Raw genomic sequence first — 16,974 nt, forward strand, 5'->3', positions numbered from 1 at the left:
TTCATGACTTTGCTTTTCTTTAGAACTTGGAATTACAGACTTAAAGGCTGAGGCTCTACTGACCATCTTTTAGCAGTAATTTCTTAATATTCAGTGCTAAGTGCTGCAGGAAAAAGCATTACCAAACTTTTTTATCCCCCAAACTTTGCCACCAACCAACTCCAAAACCAACATGCTTTGTGCATTTTTCTTTCTATCCCACTCCCTGTTGCTGTTACTTAGCTGGGGTGGTCATTTGGGGAACATTTAGTGTGGATGTTTCAAATCTACCTAATTTTACCTGTTTTAATCTACTGAGAATGAGGCATTACTACTAGAGCACTGTGGGCAGCACAGAGAAGGTGGCCAAGGCTGGATCCAGGAACCAGTATGTTTTCACCATTTGGCTTGGAATGGGTGAGCAGTAGGGGCAAGGGGATGAAACAACACTGGGAAATGAAGCTTGGGAAGAAAGGAGATTGCTGATAACTGAATACCCAGTTTCTTTGGCCAGAACAGTCTAGAAGAGAGGGTAACAGGGTATCATATAACTATATGAGCATTGCTAAAGACAAAAAGTGGACCCTTAATGAAACCATATATCTGAGTCGGGGCGGGGGGGGGGTGTGTGGAGACACCATGTTCAAACTAAGAATTAGCACATTTTGAGAGATGAGGTGAAGTATGATTGGAAGAAACGCTAGTGGCCTGCATGTCTCTTAACATATCAAACTATGAACTTAGCTCTTGCATGCAACATGTTTATGGAAGCAGTCTCCAGGTCACTCACAGGTTATCTGCCAACATCCTCACATTACACAAGTGCAGGGAGCAGTGTTCATCCTAAAATGCATCCTGGCAAAAGCTTTCAGAAAGGAATGGAGCTGCTCTGCTAATTTCTGTCACTTTGACGCGGGGTCAGCAAAAAGAAATGGTTGGGATAGGAGTGAGTGGGAAATTTTTTGGTTGGGATGAGGGCAGTGTGAGAGTCCTGAAGGGCCTGCCCCTGTGTCACAGGGAGAAATTTGCCACCTACCCATCTTTGGTTGCAGCTTTACTTCCGATGTTGCAAGTTATTTAGGATCTACATTCCAAAGGAAAAGTCAGCTACAGAGAGTGAATATTGAGACTCTACCTTGTATAGCACTTGATAGGGCTGAGCACAACTCGTGTAATTAGATGCTTTGGCATTCCTGGACACAGACCAGAGACTTTGTACTATCTTTCTTGGAAGGAGTTCCTTATTTGGGGTCACTTAACCCTGGTCTGGAAATGAAGGAGGGATGTATACAGGAGGTGGTGGTTTGTACTGTAAACTAAAGAAAAATCTGAGTGTGGTAGAGTAGAAAAACCAAACCAACAGCCCCCAAGTACACACACACACACACACACACGCAATCGCTTGACAATCCAAGTGTGTATGGCCTTGCATAAGTGTATGAGACCCACAGTTCTCTTTTCTGTTGCCTTTGCTGGCTGCCGCTGAGCTGCCAAGTGTTAGATTCCAGGGGTTGCATGAGCGGTCTAGTGTTTGCACAGGCATTTCTCAAAGCCACTGCATGGCAGGTATTTGAAGCGCAGCCAGGCAAGTCACACTAGGAAGAGGCACCTGAGAAGGTCTACGGGGCGCTGTGTAGAAAAAGCCCCTGCGCAGTCGGGCACAAGATCCACATTCCGTGTTAAAATAGAGCAGAACCGTGTGGAATAAATGGAATCGAAGGCCTGGCTGCTCTTCCTCCCAGTCAACTGGCACCCAGAACAGGCAGCGCCAGGAATTCGTTGTTCTGCTTTCTGGCCCCGGTGACCTTTGCTCGGTGGCTAAGCTGTGCCCTAAGCTGTGCCCGGGTGTTTGAAGCATCTGGGCTGTTGGGCGGAGAAGCAGGAACAGGTGCGCGCCCTTCTGTGAGGGGCTGCGGCCGCCAGAGGGCGCCGAGGTGCCTGTGGACCGCCTGGCGGGGGTGGGGGGTGGGATGGGGGGACACGGTTAAATTAAATTCACCGCGAACAAGAGCTGGCCCCGGAAATTAAAGGATCAGAGAGGGCCTGGTGACGGATGGGGGGCAGCGAAGATTCGGGGATAAGGAAACGGGGGGCGTTGCGCGGTCTACCTTCCCAGAGCCGCCCCCTCCTCCGCAGGCGGCAGGAGGCCCATAAACCAGTGTCTTCCGCGGCGAGGAGCTGGGAGCCAGGCTCCTGCCCTCGGTTTCCCGCTCAGCTCCTGGGGCTCCCTCGCGCCGGGCCTTTCCCTACCGGGGCGGGGGCTTAGGGAGGCCCGGAGGACCTGCCGCCCGCCCCTCCCTCCGCCGCCGCAGGTGCACGGGGCCCCTGCCCGGGGCGGCCGCGGGGCCCCTGCGGGTCGGGGTCGGGGCGGGGCGGGGCGGGCGGAGGCCGAGGCCGCCGCTCCCCCCGCCGGGACCGAGCAGAGCCGGGCTTTCAGGCGGGAGAGCCGGGCCCCTCCGGCCGCACACCCCGCGGAGGCCCCGAGGCTTCCTCCGCAGGCGGGGGCGCGCCACCCCCGAGGCCGGGGCGGGCGTGCGGGTGGCTCCCGGCGCGGGGGTCCCCAGGCCTCCGGCCGCCCAGGGTGGCGGCTCAGCACCGCGCCCCTTTGCCCCGGCCCCGCGGCCACTTACCCGCCCCACCCTGCGTCCTGCCGGGTGGAGGCCGCGGGATCCGCCGTCGCAGCGCGCGAGCCGCCCCCACCCCCGGCGGCGGGTCCCCCGCGCGCCCCGCCCGGGAAGGCCGCGACCTCCCCGCCCCCTCGACGCCCCGCCCCCCTGTCCCCGCCGGTCCCCACCCCGCCGGCGGGACACGCGCGCACACACTCCGGCCAGAGCCGCCCTGGTGTCAGTGGCCCGGCTCCGCGTCCGCCCCGGCTGCCCAGGCGCACAGCACCTGTCGCTCGGTGAGTCCCGGAGCCGGTGCCCCTGACGCCGGCCGGCCAGGGAGTGCCATGGTTTCCCTGCCCGCGCGCCCCGCGACCAGCTTGCTGCGGCTTTTGTTCCTGGGGCTGAGTACCCTCGGTGAGTGCACCCCGGCCGGAAGGGGCCTGAGATGGGAAATGGGGTGAATCCCACCCCGAGGGAGGTGGTCGTGGGCCCTGGTGTAGGATCCGGATGGATGGGGACTCCCGCCTCTGCTCTTGCCCTCCTCCCCTCCCCACCCAGGGCATCCTGCTGGCAGCATGTCCAGATAGCTGTCACCTTGGGTGTGGACTATGTGTGGCGGGGGAGAGGGTCGGGACGCGGCTGGGTAGACCTCTGCGGGAGTTGTGGGAACCAGTCCTCCCCAGCACTCCCCACCTCCAGGCAGCAGGGCCAGATGAGCTGAGCTGCTAGATGAGACACTGGCTAAAGAGCTTAAGGACTTAACTCCAGCCCCCCCCCCCCACACCTATCCCCCACCCGACGCTCAAGCCCTTATGCAGGAGCCCCCAGGAATTCCCTGGGTACCGGGCTGGACAAACACGCTCCACGTCAATTCCCCAGCCCAGATCCTCCCTCTAGCCCCCTCCTGCTTCCTGCCCTGGGAATAAAGGGAGGTGCCCCAAAAGCTTGGCCGTGAGGTCACTTGGGACACAGGAAATGGGGGAGGGGTTTGAATGCCTAAAGGAGCAGAATTGTGACCCCACCACCACCACCACCGTGAGGTCCACCACCCCCATTGGTTCCTAGAGCCAAAGGGACAAAGGAAATAGAGAGGAGGCTCCTCAGAGAGTCGGAGGGGAAGGGTGCCTCCTTGGAGCAAGTGCCTAAGGCCGGTCGAAGGCTTCCAGGAGCTCCCAGGAGCTGGGATGGCCCACTGCGGCATCTGGAGAAAAGAGGACGCAGTAAGAGCAAACCGTTATAAACTTGTTTCACTTCCTCTGGGGCTTTCTTGCCATCTCTTTTCAAGGTTCCCGAACTGGGTGAAGGGTGAGTTTGTCAAGGTCAACTTTAATCCATTTCTCTCAGGTCAGAAGTCATCAGATACAGAGAGACCTAGAGTGGAACTCAGCCACAGTGATGGGGACTGAGAAGGGGACCCCCTAAAGCTCACCCATGCCCCCTTTAGCCTGCTATGTGCCACAAGGGTGTTGGGGCATGAAGTCATTAGGGTCCCCACCTGCCACACCAAAGCCTGGACAGATTTCTGCTCCTCTAGGCTTGGTGGGCCTGCCCCAGGGTCCCTTCACATAAGTCTCAGCCCCCTTCTCCCAACGTCAGCCTCGGCGCCTCTACCCCAAACGTGCCCATCTCTGCGGGACGCTTGCTACGCAAGAGAAAAAAGTCCAAGTTCGCAGCTTGGGCGTCGTCCGCTACCTCTCCTGCAAGCTCTGCCTTTCCTACCCTCACTCTGGGCCTCAGTTTTTAGGACGACGGCAGCCCAGGCTCCACGTCCCTAACTTGCCTCCCCAGGGGGCTGCTGAGCTGCCGCCGCACCCGCGAGTCCCTGGCACCCGGGCGAGCGCCTCGAGCGCCGCGGCCCTGCTGGCATCCGGGCTCGGCCGACCCGGGGAGGCCGTGCGCTCCGCGCTCCCGAGGCCCGCGCCGCTGCCCCTGGGGCGTGAGAAGCCCGCGGGGGGAGTTTCTCAGAGGAAGGGAAACTAAAAATAGTAGCCCCGGGGAGCGGGCCCATTTTTTGTGCTCCTCTGGCCGCGGCCTGCTCCCTCACTCGGGCCCGAAGGGTCCCTTTCTTGGGCTGCCCCGCGTCCTCCGCGTCCTCCCCCAACGCCGCAGGGACGCCGTGGGCCGCAGGGGCTTCTGCGGCGGGGGACACCCGGGGCCCGGGCGGGGGAGCCCCTGGCTGCCGACGGGGGGGTGCGTGTCCATCACGGCTACCACCGCCACCCCCACCTTTTGCAGAGTGAAAAAGAGGAGCGCGGGGCCTGGGGGCGCCGGTGGCGGAGGGGCCCGCGCGTGTCCCGGGGCGCAGGCAGGTTTCCCCGACGGGAACCGCTTGTGGCCTCCGGGGCGTGCGCTGCAGCGAGGCCGGGGGAGATCCAGGGAGACCCCGATGGGCCCGCAGAGGCCGCAGAGGCCGGTCCGCCCGGGGCCCGGGCGGGGGGGGGGGGGGGTCGGGCTCCTTGAGCAGAGGTTGTTTTCTCCAGTAGCACCTCCGGCCCTGCGGCTCCCGCGTCATTGTCTTCAGCCTTATCACCGGGCACAAGTTTCCTGCCCCGGCCCGCGGGGACCCGCCAGGAAGCGGACAGGGGGTGCCGCGAAGGCCAAGGAATAGGGGTGGGGGTGCTGGAGGGACGCGCAGCCGGAAAGCCGCGGGGGTGGCGCGCATCCTGGCCGGATCCGCTCCAGGGGGCGGGGAGCGGGTCACCTCGGGGGTCGGCGGCCCAGACTCCTGGGCCTGCCGTGGTGCCAGCCTCCTCGCCTGGCCGCGTACAAGCCCAAGGTTATTCCCTCCCGGGGCTTGGGACTCGGCTGCCCGGCTGCCTCTCTCAAGTGTTTCTGGACGCCTTGGCGCAGGCATGGACCCCACTGTCGTCTCCTTGAACCCAACACCCCGTCCACCCCTGAACGCCACACCCACCCCCGGGAGACTCGCACTCGAGTGTCCGGGGGCCTTCATTCGTGTTCTGTCGGCCCTGCTGCCCAGCGGCCTCGCAGGACGAGCGCGGGCCGCCCGGACGCTTGGGGCCACCTCCTGGGCCTGGGCCTGGGCCTGGGCTTTCCTGGGGGAGGCCCCGGCGCGGACGCGGGGGGCGGGGGAGCGCCGGGCCGGCTCCGCTCTCCGCTGCCCGAGCTGTTGATTCAGACGGAGCCGCGGGTTAATCGGTAATCCGGCGGCCACCCAACCCCCCCACCCCCGCCCGTGGGCTCGAGAAGCAGGAGCAGGAACGCTGGCCATCCAGACCTGCGCCGCTGCCCCCGAAAACTGGGGGAGCCAGTGCGCTGCAAGGGTGCAGGTTAACAGTATGAAACCTGCTCCCCCCTTAGGGGTCGTCCCCTCCCCGCGGGAAATCTGCCCCCTTCTCTGGGCGCAATGAAACCCGCTCCTCTGGATACAAATAAAGGCGCAGGAATGTGTCCCTACCCCTGTTAGGAGCCCAGGGCTGAGCTCTGACAAAAGCAGGACCGTAGGGCAGCAGCCCCTGGGCGGTGTTCGCGGCCCAGAAGGTGGACCTGCGAGCTCCGTCCTCTCCTGCCGCGTGGGCCAAGGTCCACAGGCCGAGCGGGAGCCGGTCCTGGGCGCTCACGCTCTCGCCTCCTCCGCGCTCTTGTGCTCAGCGTCCTCCTCGCGGGCCCAGCTGGAGCTTCACGTGCCCGCGGGCCTCGCCAAGCTGAAGGCGGTGGAAGGCGCGGAAGTCGTGCTCCCCGTGTGGTACACCCTGCGAGGCCAATCGCCCGCCCAGCCTGGGCCGTGGGAGTTGCTCACCGTGATGTGGTTCTTGGAACAAGGGCAGGATCTGAACCAGGTGAGGCAGGAAAGCATCTCTGCCAGAGGCTGGGGGCAGCCTGTGACCGGCCCAGGGACGAGCTGGCGGGAGTGGGAGGGGTGGCCTGGGCAGAGGGGACTGGGAAGGAGTTGGGGAGGAGGAGTGAGGTCTTCCTCACCGACGGTGTTTGGTCTGACTTTGGAGGGTGCCCGAAACGATGTTCTTTTCCCCAATTTTCTCCCAAAATCCAGGACACGAAATGCAGGAAAGCAGAAAAGCATTTTGCTTTGCTTTGCTTTGCTTTGTGGGAGGGACAGTGAGGATTGAGGTTTCATCACAAGGGGAGGGTTAGGGAGAGGATCACACAACATGGAAAAGCTGAGCATCTTCCTATTTTCACCTTCTTTGTGCTTTGGACACTGCCACAGGCTACTTCTCTTCCCGAATCCGTCCCCTGAATACACTCCTTTGAGAGACAAGGGGCAGGCTCCTTACACTTACCCTCCCTCCTTCCTGACATCAGACTTACTCTCCGAGGCAGAGTTACCCAGAAGCCAATGAAACTTCATTTTCAAAGCCCCATATTTGCTTCGGCTCCTCCGAAGGCTCTGGAAAGTATGTTCAAGAGGTCATTTGATAAAGCAGGGGGGCTTATGTGAGAAATTGAGATTGTAGGGTTAGATCCTGGGTTCACAGGGTCTGAACTTATACATGGGGAAAGGGACATCTTCAAGAAAAAGAAGAGTATAAAAAGATTTTTAAAAAAAATCTTGGGGGTACCCCTGCAATCCAAGTTTCTTTCATAAATACCCCTTGTTTACATTATCCCTCACCCATTATACCACCTTTCTAAATGCCCCAAATGGGAGATGAAGAGACAAAGCATAGGGGGTCAAGAACTGTTGTGGGAAGAGGACCCAGGGGCAGAGAGAGGGAGGCTAGAGAGACAGCAGGTGAATGAGGAGCTGGTACAGGGTAGAGGGATGAGTACAGGGAGGAGCACTTGCAGACTGCCAGCGTGGGGGAGGCGGGTCAGCTGAGCCTGTGGGCACAGGGCACACACGGAATAACGGGGAGGCGTTGTGCTCCCCACCAGGTGTTGGCGTACATCAGTGGGGCCACGTCAAGCAAATCTGGGGTATCCCTGGTCTACTCCATGCCCTCCCAGAATGTGTCCCTGCGGCTGCAGGGCCTCCGGGAGAAAGACTCTGGGTCCTACCGCTGCTCTGTGAATGTGCAAGACCATGAAGGCAAAAATAGGAGCCATGGCAGCAAAACTTTAGAACTCAGTGTGCTGGGTGAGTGTGAAGCACACTTTGCAAACCTTCCCCATGGGGGGCGGGGGGGGGGCAGGCAGGTCTCTCTCCCAAATGGTAGAGGTTGGAGGAAGGGGGTACAGGGAGCATTTTGGGGGTGGGGATGGCAGGGGTCTGTTTTTCCTTGGGTTTGAGTTTTTAACCCATCTTTCTGCTCCAGTTCCTCCAGCACCTCCCTCCTGCCGCCTCCTGGGCGTGCCCCGCATGGGGACCAATGTGACCCTGAGCTGCCAGTCCCCAAGGAGTAAGCCAGCTGCCCAGTACCAGTGGGAGCGGGCACCCCCATCTGCCCAGGTGTTCTTTGCACCAGTTTTAGGTGAGGGCACTTGAGACTGTGGCTGGGGTAAGGAAAGATGAGAGGTACCAGAGGGACGGGGGCGAAAAGGGGAGGCAATGCTGCAAGGTACTGGGGTGGAGGAGTATGTGGGGAGAAGGGGTGGGAAAAGAGGGCCCTCCAGGTGCAGGCACTGTGCTGGGGGCTTTCAGGTGCTGTGGCTCTGGAGCTAGGTAATCTGCATTCAAATTCCAGCTCTGCCATTTACTAGCTCTGTGACTCTGAGCTATTTCTAAAACGGGAATATCATAGCCCTGATTTGGACCCACTAGTTATAAAAGATGTTTTGAGGACAATTGGACATTTTCTTTCTTTTTTTTTTTCTAATGATTTTATTTATTTATTTGTGAGAGACACACACAGAGAGGCAAAGACACAGGCAGAGGGAGAAGCAGGCTCCCTGCAGGGGATTCAATCCCAGGACCCCGGGATCATGACCTGAACCAAAAGCCAGACGCTAAACCACTGAGCCACCCAGGCGTCCCTGGATATTTTCAATATGGATAATCAGATAATTACTCTTAGGTGTTAGATAATTCCTTTAAAGAATTATTAACTTATCAGATGCGGCAGTGGATTTGTAGTGATGCGGCTGATGTCCTTATATTTTAGAGACTTATGCTGAAGCATTTATTTCTAAATGTCTCGCAAAAAAGAGAAATGAAATAAGTAGAGCAAAATGTTAACAATCATCAAATCAAAGTAGTGGGTATATGGATTTTCATTTTGTCCCTTTTTCTACTTTTCATTTGACCAGTTTGATAATAAAAAAAAATATTTGTATTTTAAAAATAGTACTTAGCTCATAGGTTTGCTGTGAAGTTTTCATAAGTTAGTCCATGTCAGGGACTTAGTCTCTGGGGTAGAGTAAGTGGTCAATAAACTCGAACTGTTACAGTGGTTATATTATATCATCCTTTCAACACCATCAAAGAGGTCATATTACCTCATTTTACAGATAAAAAAAACTAAGACCCAGGAATAGCCAGTAACTTGTTCAAAGTCACATGGCCTGTTGGGCATCTCGGGGTTTCTGATTCCTAGCCTAATGTTTTCTTTCTCAGCACACAGCCAATCCGAAATAAAAGTAAAAATGGTATTTGGGTTGTTCTGGGCATCAGTTCCTCTCTGAATCTTTTTAGAAATCAATCAGGGACACTGAGCAGTGGAAGTGGCGAGGGGCATGGGGTTCGCAGTTCAGTACCTGGGGCCAGAACCCAGCATGCCGGCTATCACAACTTTTCCCACTGTGAGGCAACAGACAGATGAGTCTCCCAGAGAGACAAAGAAGATGTTCCAGAAGGGGCAGAATTTTTTCAGGGGGAAAGAGGGTCCTTGGACTGATGGCCAAATTGTGTCCACAGATGCCATCCGTGGATCTTTAAGCCTCACAAACCTTTCCAGTCCCATGTCTGGAGTCTATATCTGCAAGGCCCACAACGAGGTGGGCAGTGCCCAGTGCAACGTGACCTTGGAAGTGAGCACAGGTCAGTGAGGGGTAAGTGTGGCTAAGGAGAAGATTGGACACAGGTGGGGGCGGGGTTGCAGGAGGAGAGGAGGCCTGTCTGCTGAGGCCTCTCAATGTCAACAGGACAAGGAGCTTGTCCTGGTCAAATGTTTGTACAAATATCTGGTCACTGACTGACCATTTTCTGCTTGATGGGAAGAAAAGAAAAGGTTTCTGGTGGCGGTGGGGTACAGGGATTGGAGGGGGCGGGGACCAGCTGGGAGTCTCCCTCTGACCCCAAGGCTTTTTCCAGGGCCAGGGCCTGCGGTGGTTGCTGGAGCTGTCGTGGGCACTCTGGTGGGGCTGGGGATGCTGGCCGGGCTGGTCCTCTTGTACCACCGTCGGAGCAAGGCCCTAGAGGAGCCGGCCAATGATATCAAGTAAGTGTCTCTGCTCGAATGGGGTTCTGCTCGCTTCCCTTGGCGCTCAGAGTTTGGGCAGCTGTCCTCTAAGGGAAAGGTGGGCAGTGGCTGGAACGTCTTTCCATTGGGTGGGCTTTAAGGGAGGGGAGAGTGAAAAGGTGTGTGACCAGGGAGGAAGACAAAGCATGTAGAAATGCTCCCCTGCTCCCCCTTCCAGCTTCTGACCTCTTACTACTTCTTTGATGACCAGGGAGGATGCCACTGCTCCCCGGACACTGCCTTGGCCCAAGGGCTCAGACACTATCTCCAAGAATGGGACCCTTTCCTCGGTCACCTCAGCTCGAGCCCTCCGGCACCCACAAGGGCCTCCCAGGCCCGGTGCCCTGACCCCTACGCTCAGCCTCTCCAGCCAGGTCCTGCCTTCACCCAGGCTGCCCAGGACAGATGGGGCCCAGCCTCAGCCAATATCCCCCAGCCCAGGTGGGGTCTCTTCCTCCACGCTGAGCCGCATGGGCGCTGTCCCCGTAATGGTGCCCGCCCAGAGTCAGGCTGGGTCTCTGGTGTGATGGTCCAGCCACTCATCAGCTAAGCCATCTGGTTTCTCGCCTTCCTAGATGGGTCCCCCTAGCACAGAGGCCTGAGTCTTGGGAGACCACCTTCCAGACCTCCAGTTCTCTGCTCACACCTTTCTTTACTATGGGGAAACTGAGTCTCAGTTAAGATCCAAACATTCAAGAGGTAGAAGAAGAGGAAGTGAATCTTGGGGATTAGGAAGAGGGCTACCCCCTCCCCCAGGCCTTCCTATGACTACAGGGAACACTGCTGAGATGCGGCCCTGGTAGGGACAGCCAGTCCAGGAGTCCTCCAGGCCCTTGATCTGTACTCCACCCCATCTAACAGCATCCTTCACTCCCACTCCAGCTCCCTGCATTCATATAACCTGTCCTGCTGGCTTGGTTGGGTTTTGTTGGGGGCAGGGGATAGGGAAGGTATTTTTTTGAACTAACTTGAAATATGTGTTTTTGTTTTATTTTGCAAATTTTAATAAAGACGCATTGTGTTTGTATGGAAAGTAAGAGTCAAATTGCCTTTTCAAACCCAGGAGGGCTTCTCCACACAGCCTCCTGGAACAGCTCTCCTAGGGTCTTTAAAAGGGTCATTTGTGGGGGCGCCTGGGTGGTGCAGTCAGATGGACAACCAACTCTTGGTTTTGGCTCAGGTGGTGGTCTCAGAGTGATTATCCCAGGGTCCTAAGATCCAGCCCTGCAGAGTCTGCTTGGGATGGATTCTCTCTTCCTCTCCCTCTGCCCCTCCTGCTCATGTTCTCTCTATCTCAAATAAATATATAAATCTTAAAAAAAAATTAAAAGGATCATTTGCTATCAGGTGGCATGGGGAAGGCTCCGAAAATCTGAGGCCAGGAAGATCCTAACCCACTCTGAGCAGCAAGGGGATGGAAGCCGGTGCCCTTTCAGCTAGGGCTTGACTGCTCACAGAGTTGGGGTGTGGGTCCTCTTAATCTTCTGATTCCTCTTAAGGACAGGAGAGAGAAACCTGACTTGTAGACCATCAAGTCCTTAACAGACACATCTTTCTGCCCTCCATGTAGTGAGGGAAAGCCGGGCATAGGACCGGGTGCAGGCCTGAGCCCCAATTTTGCCACAGCCTGTCCTACCTCCTACCCAGGTGGCGTTTCCTCCAAGACTCAGTTTCTCTCCTGGAGAAATGGAGTGGCTCTGGGAGTGGGGAGGTGGCTCTAGTTTCCATGGAAACCCCTACCTCGGCAGGCAGTGATAAAGGTGCCAAAGAAGGGATCTCAGAGAAAAGGCCTGGGAAGGAGTAAGAATCTCTGGAGGGGTCGGGAATGGTCTTGGCCTGGGCCTCATGCTCCAGGCGGGACCCCAAAGTGGTGAAGCCCGGATGGCCAACTCAGGTTCTCAGAATGCCTCCCTCTTCTTCCAGGGCGACTCTGGGTCTACAGAGAGTTCCAGATCTGATGCCTGCCCCGGGTGGGGAGGGTGCCCTTCCAAGCCCAGCGGGTCTGGGGACAGGGTGGTGGTGGCTGGCAGCTTCAGAAACTTGGGGGGAAGTGGGAGGAAGAGGGAGTAGGCCTACAAATGCTCCAGTCTTGGGGCTGGAGGAGGGAGGAGCATTCCCTTACCTCAGGGCCCGGCCTCTCCCCTTGTTTGCTCTGAGATAGCCAGTCTCTCGCTCCTGCCCAGCCGAGGCTGCCCCGGTGGGTGCCGCTGTCCCTCCCCCACACGCACCGATCCACCCACTGACCGGACACGCCATGGCCGGGCTTCGGGGGCTGCTCCTCTGCGCGGCCCTGCTGGGCTTCGTCTGCCTGGGCGGTGAGGAGGCTGCGGGGGCCGGCAGGGCTGGGGGCACGGGCCGGGCTCCCCACCTCCTGGGGCCTGCTGGCTCTGTGGGGCGCTGGGGGGCTGGGGGCGATGGGGGGCCTGGACCGTGGGAGGCGGGCCCTGGCAGAGGGCAAGCTGGGCCTCCCGGGGAGGGTCTCCACCTCCCCCCCACTTGTCTCCTCTCCCCCGACAAACACACCCTCATATGGGGCCTCGGCTCTGTCCTTTTACCTACAAAACCCAGCGGAGCTGTGCGCTCCTCCCTCCCGGAAACCTCGAGAAGGGAGGGATTGGAAGGGAACTGAGCTCTGGAGGAGGAGGAGGAGGGAGGGGGTCTCCCAGTCTGGGCCCTGGGTGCCCCCAGTCTGGGCGGGGACCCCCACATCGCCCCCAGGGATCTGGGGCCGGGCCTCCCCTCCACCCCAGACCTGCGCCTTCCAGCCCTTCTCGGCTGGCCTCCCCTCTCTGTGTCCCCCAGCCCCGGGGCTAGCCGTGGAGGTAAAGGTGCCCGTGGAGCCCCTGAGCACCCCCGCGGGCAAGAGCGCAGAGCTGACCTGCAGCTACAGCACGTCTGTGGGAGACAACTTCGCCCTGGAGTGGAGCTTTGTGCAGCCTGGGAAGCCCGTCTCCGCGGCCCATCCCGTGAGCTGAGACCAGTGGCGGGGAGTGGGGCTGGGGGAGGCTGGAACAGGGGCCCCAGCCAGGATGAGGATTCGGGTCAGAGAGGGTGGGTTTGGGGATCAGCATGCTTGGATGAAAAAACAAAGAATGGATTCTTCCTAGATCCTAGCACCACAGTCTGCCTGCCGGGGTATCCCCTACAGGGCTCTGCGCATCCTCCTCTCCCCTACCTTCTACAAGCAACTCCCCTCTCCTAGTGCCTTTCCAGTAAATAAACCCACTGCTGTTGAGCTCTAGGTGATTGTTAGTAGGATCAAATGATGCCCCTTCCAAGAATATCTGCATTAATCCCCCCCCCCAAATTGAGAACCATGCTTAGCAGAAAGGAATACAACAAGCAAATAAATGAGCAAATAAAGTTCATTTAGCACCCAGGAAGGGATGGCATTTGGAGACAGATAGACCCTGCTGGTTCCTGCTCCAGAGCATTAGCTTCCCTGCCTGGTATACAAGGAGGGGCCTCGTATACTTTCTTATACCTGCTTTCAAGAAAGGACAGTAGAGTGGACGCCAGGCAGAAAAAGGCACACACAGGTGTCTTCTGCTTCTCCCCAGATCCTGTATTTCACCAATGGCCACCTGTATCCAACTGGTTCTAAGGCAAAGAGGGCCAGCCTGCTTCAGAATCCCCCCACAAGAGGGGTGGCCACCCTGAAACTGACTGATGTCCAGCCCTCGGATACTGGAACCTACCTCTGCCAAGTTAATAACCCGCCAGACTTCTACACCAATGGCTTGGGGCTAATCAACCTTACTGTGCTCGGTAAGGCAGCCTGGGGAGCCACCAGCCACCCCTGTATTGTGAAAGATTGCACTGGGCCTGCTAAGTCCATCCCCATATCCCGATTTCCAGCCCAAGCACACCCTGCTCCAACCTCGACCTCGAAGGAGAATACCTCCCTCCCCAAATCCTCTAATCTCCTTAGTCCTACTCCTGCTCCACCCTCCACAAAGAATGCCTCCTTCCTCAGTCCCTTGTAACAAAGGGTTCAAGAGAGAGAAAGCCCTTCCCTTATATAGGGATCTGAGTCACATCCCCAACAACTCTCTCTTTGGAGGAACATCCCATTTGTAGCTCAGACTCTTCCTCTCCTTAGGTCAGTGGCAGAAAAGGGAAGTGGCCATTAAAGGAACAAGGGCCCCTGCCACTAAGGCACCAACCTTGTGTTCCAAGTTTCCATCTCGCTCCACCCCAGAACCTGCTCAGAGATGAGCAAACAGAAACTCTTAAAGAGGCTGGGGATGTCTAGGTGGAAAAGTGACGATTTAGGAGGTGTGTAACAACTGCATTCAAATAGCTGTAGGTTTGTCCTGGGGATGAGAGATTTTTCATTCCTCTTTGTGGACAGAAATTGGGACCAAATGGGTGGATGTTGTATTAACACAGATTTTGGCTCAGCACTAGGAAGAATTTTCTAACAATCAGAATTTCCAATAGTGGGAATCATTTCCTGGGGATGCAGTGGGACGTGACCAGAGGTGGACTACTATTTGGTCAGAGCAGGAAATCTAGCACTTACTGGGTGGGGAGGGGAGCTAAGAGATGGCTAAGGTACTTCCTGTGATTTCTGCAGTGCCCCCCAGTAGTCCCTCATGCAGTGCAAGTGGGCAGACCTCCGTGGGGGGCTCTGCTGCACTGAAGTGCAGCTCTTCCCAGGGAGCCCCCAGGCCAGTGTACAACTGGGTACGCCTCGGATCTTCCCCTGCACCTTCTCCTGGCAGCATGATGCAAGGTAACCCAGGGCATCGGGGAAAGGGGGACTCAGGATCTGAGCAAATCTGGTCTCTAAACTCCACACGCCCACCCTTCTCGGTTCTGTCCCTGTGGGTGTGAGAGAAACATTTCCCTGCTTCTCTCTTGGTGTCCTTATGGTTCCCTCCTGTCTGCCTCCCTGCAGTCTGTGGCTCCGCGGTTCTGGGAGCATTTCTCGACTTGAATGTCCTCTGATCTCTTGGAAGACAGTGGAAAGCAGGGGATCTTCTATGACTCCCACTTCTGGGGATTTCTTAAGGGTTGTGAATCATTTGTAAGCTTCCCAGAGAGGAAACTGAGGCAGAATAGCATGGACTGGCTGGAGTCATGTAGTCAGCTTCTTGGGAGGAACCATATCATTGGGTAAGAGCCTTGGCTCCTGGGCCTCCTCATGCTTGTTCCAGGGCCCGTCCCTTGCCCCAGCCCCAGCCCCAGCACACCCCTTTATCAGTGCAGAGAGCCCTCCAGACCATCTGGTGTGTGGTCTGCCTTCCAAAGGGAAGGCAAGCAGCTTAGTAAAACATTTGGGTGAGCTTTGAGCCGCCCCAGAAGATACAGTTTCTAGTAATCAAGCCTTCTCCACCCCCCCCCAACCAGGAACCTGACATCACCCCAATTCCATGAGTGTGCTACCTCTCCTCCCCTAAAAAGACAGCTGTGTAGGGTGGAAAGAGCACAGAAGTAGCAGCAGCTTTGGCACTTCCTTCCTGGGTCACCTCGGATAATCACTTGCCTTCTCTGAGCCAGTTTCCCCCCTAATAAATGAGGTTAGTCCCTTCCTGACAGGACTGTTGCAAGGGTGAAATGAGACATGCCTTCAACTGGTAGCTGCTCACTGTGAGTTGAGTGAATGATGGAGCACTTCCTCCTTACCCTTTAGATGAGGTGTCTGGCCAGCTCATTCTCACCAATCTCTCCCTGACCTACTCTGGCACCTACCGCTGTGTGGCCACCAACCAGATGGGCAGTGCCTCCTGTGAGCTGACCCTCTCTGTGACCGGTAGGGGAGGCCGGGCAGAGGCCCCGCTGGCGGGCCTGGGCTGGGGAGGCTGCGCCAGACACCTGAGGGGAGGGCAAGAAGGTCTGCAGCTCTGAGTTTCCCGTGTCCCCTTAGACCCATCCAAAGGCCGAGTGGCTGGGGCCTTGATTGGGGTGCTCCTGGTCGTGCTGTTCTTGTCAGTTGCTGCATTCTGCCTGTTAAGATTCCAGAGAGAGAGGAGGAAGAGGCCTAAGGAGACATATGGGGGCAGTGACATTCGGTGAGCGGAGGGCTGGTGGGTGGTGGTGTGCGGACGGGAGACAAGGGCTTGGGTTATGAGTAGGTGACTTCAGCCCTCAAACTCTGACATCTGTAGGGTTGTTTTGGGGTGAGCAGTGCTGCTCAGCTCTGGGATTTGGTGGTGGGGGTGGCAGTACAGCAAGTATATTTGCGTGTGAGGGTGGAGGACTTGGTTCACCGCTTCCCTTACCCTCCTCATACTAAGAGAATTTCTCAGGTTTTAAGGCCTTTTCCTATACATATACAGGATATGGATGCCAGGAGTTAGAGCCTTCAACTGAGTTTAGATCTTCTGTGTGGGGTAGTAAGGAAAGGAGAGGCAAACGCCACTTCAGTCATCTACCTTAGCGGTCAGTCCTGGGGTCCAGAATAGGAAGCAGAGCAGTATTTCTCAAAGTGTGGTCTTTTGATTACCTGGACAGAAAATACCAGGCACTTCTTAAACATTCAGATTCACGCTACTTCCTATCCCCCCTGAAGTAGTGTGCGTGGTGTGTGTATGTGTGTGTGATGGGGCCTGGAATCTTCATTTTAACTCCAATTCCACAGATGATTTGCATGCACATTAAAAATGTAAAGTCCTCGGGTTAGAGGATGTGGGGAATGGGGGGGGGGATCCTCTGAGGGATGCTCTCAGCCTCCACTAAAAATTTTCTTATGTCTATCAGGGAGGATGCCCTTGCTCCTGGGATTTCTGGGCAAACTTCCGTGAGAGCCGATTCTAGCAAAGGGTTCCTGGAGAGGCCCCCCTCTGCCAGCAGTGCGACAACCACCAAGTCCAAGCTTCCTATGCTTGTCTGATTTCTCCCCCTATCCTTAAGGGGGAATATCAAGAATTAAAGCCCTTGGGTACCATGCTGTTTCCCCTTCTTCTCTTCTGGTGGCAAAGCAAATTCCTCCAGGCGGCACAAAAATATTACCAGCACGGGAAGGAATGGGCTTGGAGTCCTAGAGGTGATGCTGCGGGTGGGAAGTTTGGTTGGAGGCCAAGACAGTGGGTTTTAACCAAGGTCGTCCCCGTCCTCCCCTCCGC

The 16,974-nt window shown here is 57.0% G+C and overlaps 2 protein-coding genes across 7 annotated transcripts in view; both read left to right on the forward strand.

Annotated features, from left to right (window-relative positions):
* Window positions 1–2,775: 2,775 nt before the first annotated feature.
* On the forward strand, window positions 2,776–10,937 carry ESAM (endothelial cell adhesion molecule). 3 transcript variants are annotated; one of them, XM_041771354.1, is made up of 7 exons: window positions 2,776–2,999; window positions 6,198–6,385; window positions 7,443–7,644; window positions 7,823–7,978; window positions 9,361–9,483; window positions 9,757–9,883; window positions 10,116–10,937. In XM_041771354.1, exons 1-7 carry the CDS (start codon window positions 2,930–2,932, stop codon window positions 10,429–10,431), a joined length of 1,182 nt encoding a protein of 393 aa, XP_041627288.1. In that variant the 5' UTR covers window positions 2,776–2,929; the 3' UTR covers window positions 10,432–10,937. The 3 variants fall into 3 exon arrangements, with proteins under 3 accessions (XP_041627288.1, XP_041627290.1, XP_041627289.1); XM_041771355.1 differs by lacking the exon at window positions 2,776–2,999 and adding an exon at window positions 3,026–3,805; XM_041771356.1 differs by lacking the exons at window positions 2,776–2,999; window positions 6,198–6,385 and adding an exon at window positions 3,024–3,805.
* A 147-nt stretch (window positions 10,938–11,084) lies between these two features.
* The window catches only part of VSIG2 (V-set and immunoglobulin domain containing 2), a 52,734-nt gene continuing 46,844 nt past the window's right edge, over window positions 11,085–16,974 (forward strand). The window contains exons 1-7 of one of the 4 annotated variants that reach the window (XM_041771352.1): window positions 11,085–12,219; window positions 12,707–12,870; window positions 13,465–13,672; window positions 14,484–14,642; window positions 15,543–15,662; window positions 15,777–15,921; window positions 16,610–16,742. In XM_041771352.1, coding sequence (XP_041627286.1) covers window positions 12,159–12,219; window positions 12,707–12,870; window positions 13,465–13,672; window positions 14,484–14,642; window positions 15,543–15,662; window positions 15,777–15,921; window positions 16,610–16,742 — 990 coding nt within the window. In that variant the 5' untranslated portion in view covers window positions 11,085–12,158. Of the gene's footprint in view, window positions 12,871–13,464; window positions 13,673–14,483; window positions 14,643–14,807; window positions 15,026–15,542; window positions 15,663–15,776; window positions 15,922–16,609; window positions 16,743–16,974 lie in introns of those variants that run through there. The other 3 variants (XR_005990284.1, XM_041771351.1, XR_005990285.1) reach the window with 3 other exon arrangements.

Source organism: Vulpes lagopus, chromosome 10, assembly GCF_018345385.1.
Source record: "Vulpes lagopus strain Blue_001 chromosome 10, ASM1834538v1, whole genome shotgun sequence".
NCBI classification, from domain to species: Eukaryota; Metazoa; Chordata; class Mammalia; order Carnivora; family Canidae; genus Vulpes; species Vulpes lagopus.

What these genes read in the sequence shown, in the direction of transcription:
- ESAM (XM_041771354.1), top strand. Translation starts at nt 2,930, where the DNA reads ATGGTTTCCCTGCCCGCGCGCCCCGCGACCAGCTTGCTGCGGCTTTTG. An exon ending in AAGGGCAGGATCTGAACCAG is followed by an intron (nt 6,386 to 7,442) that starts GTGAGGCAGGAA and finishes GCTCCCCACCAG; the next exon opens with GTGTTGGCGTACATCAGTGG. An exon ending in GACCTTGGAAGTGAGCACAG is followed by an intron (nt 9,484 to 9,756) that starts GTCAGTGAGGGG and finishes GGCTTTTTCCAG; the next exon opens with GGCCAGGGCCTGCGGTGGTT.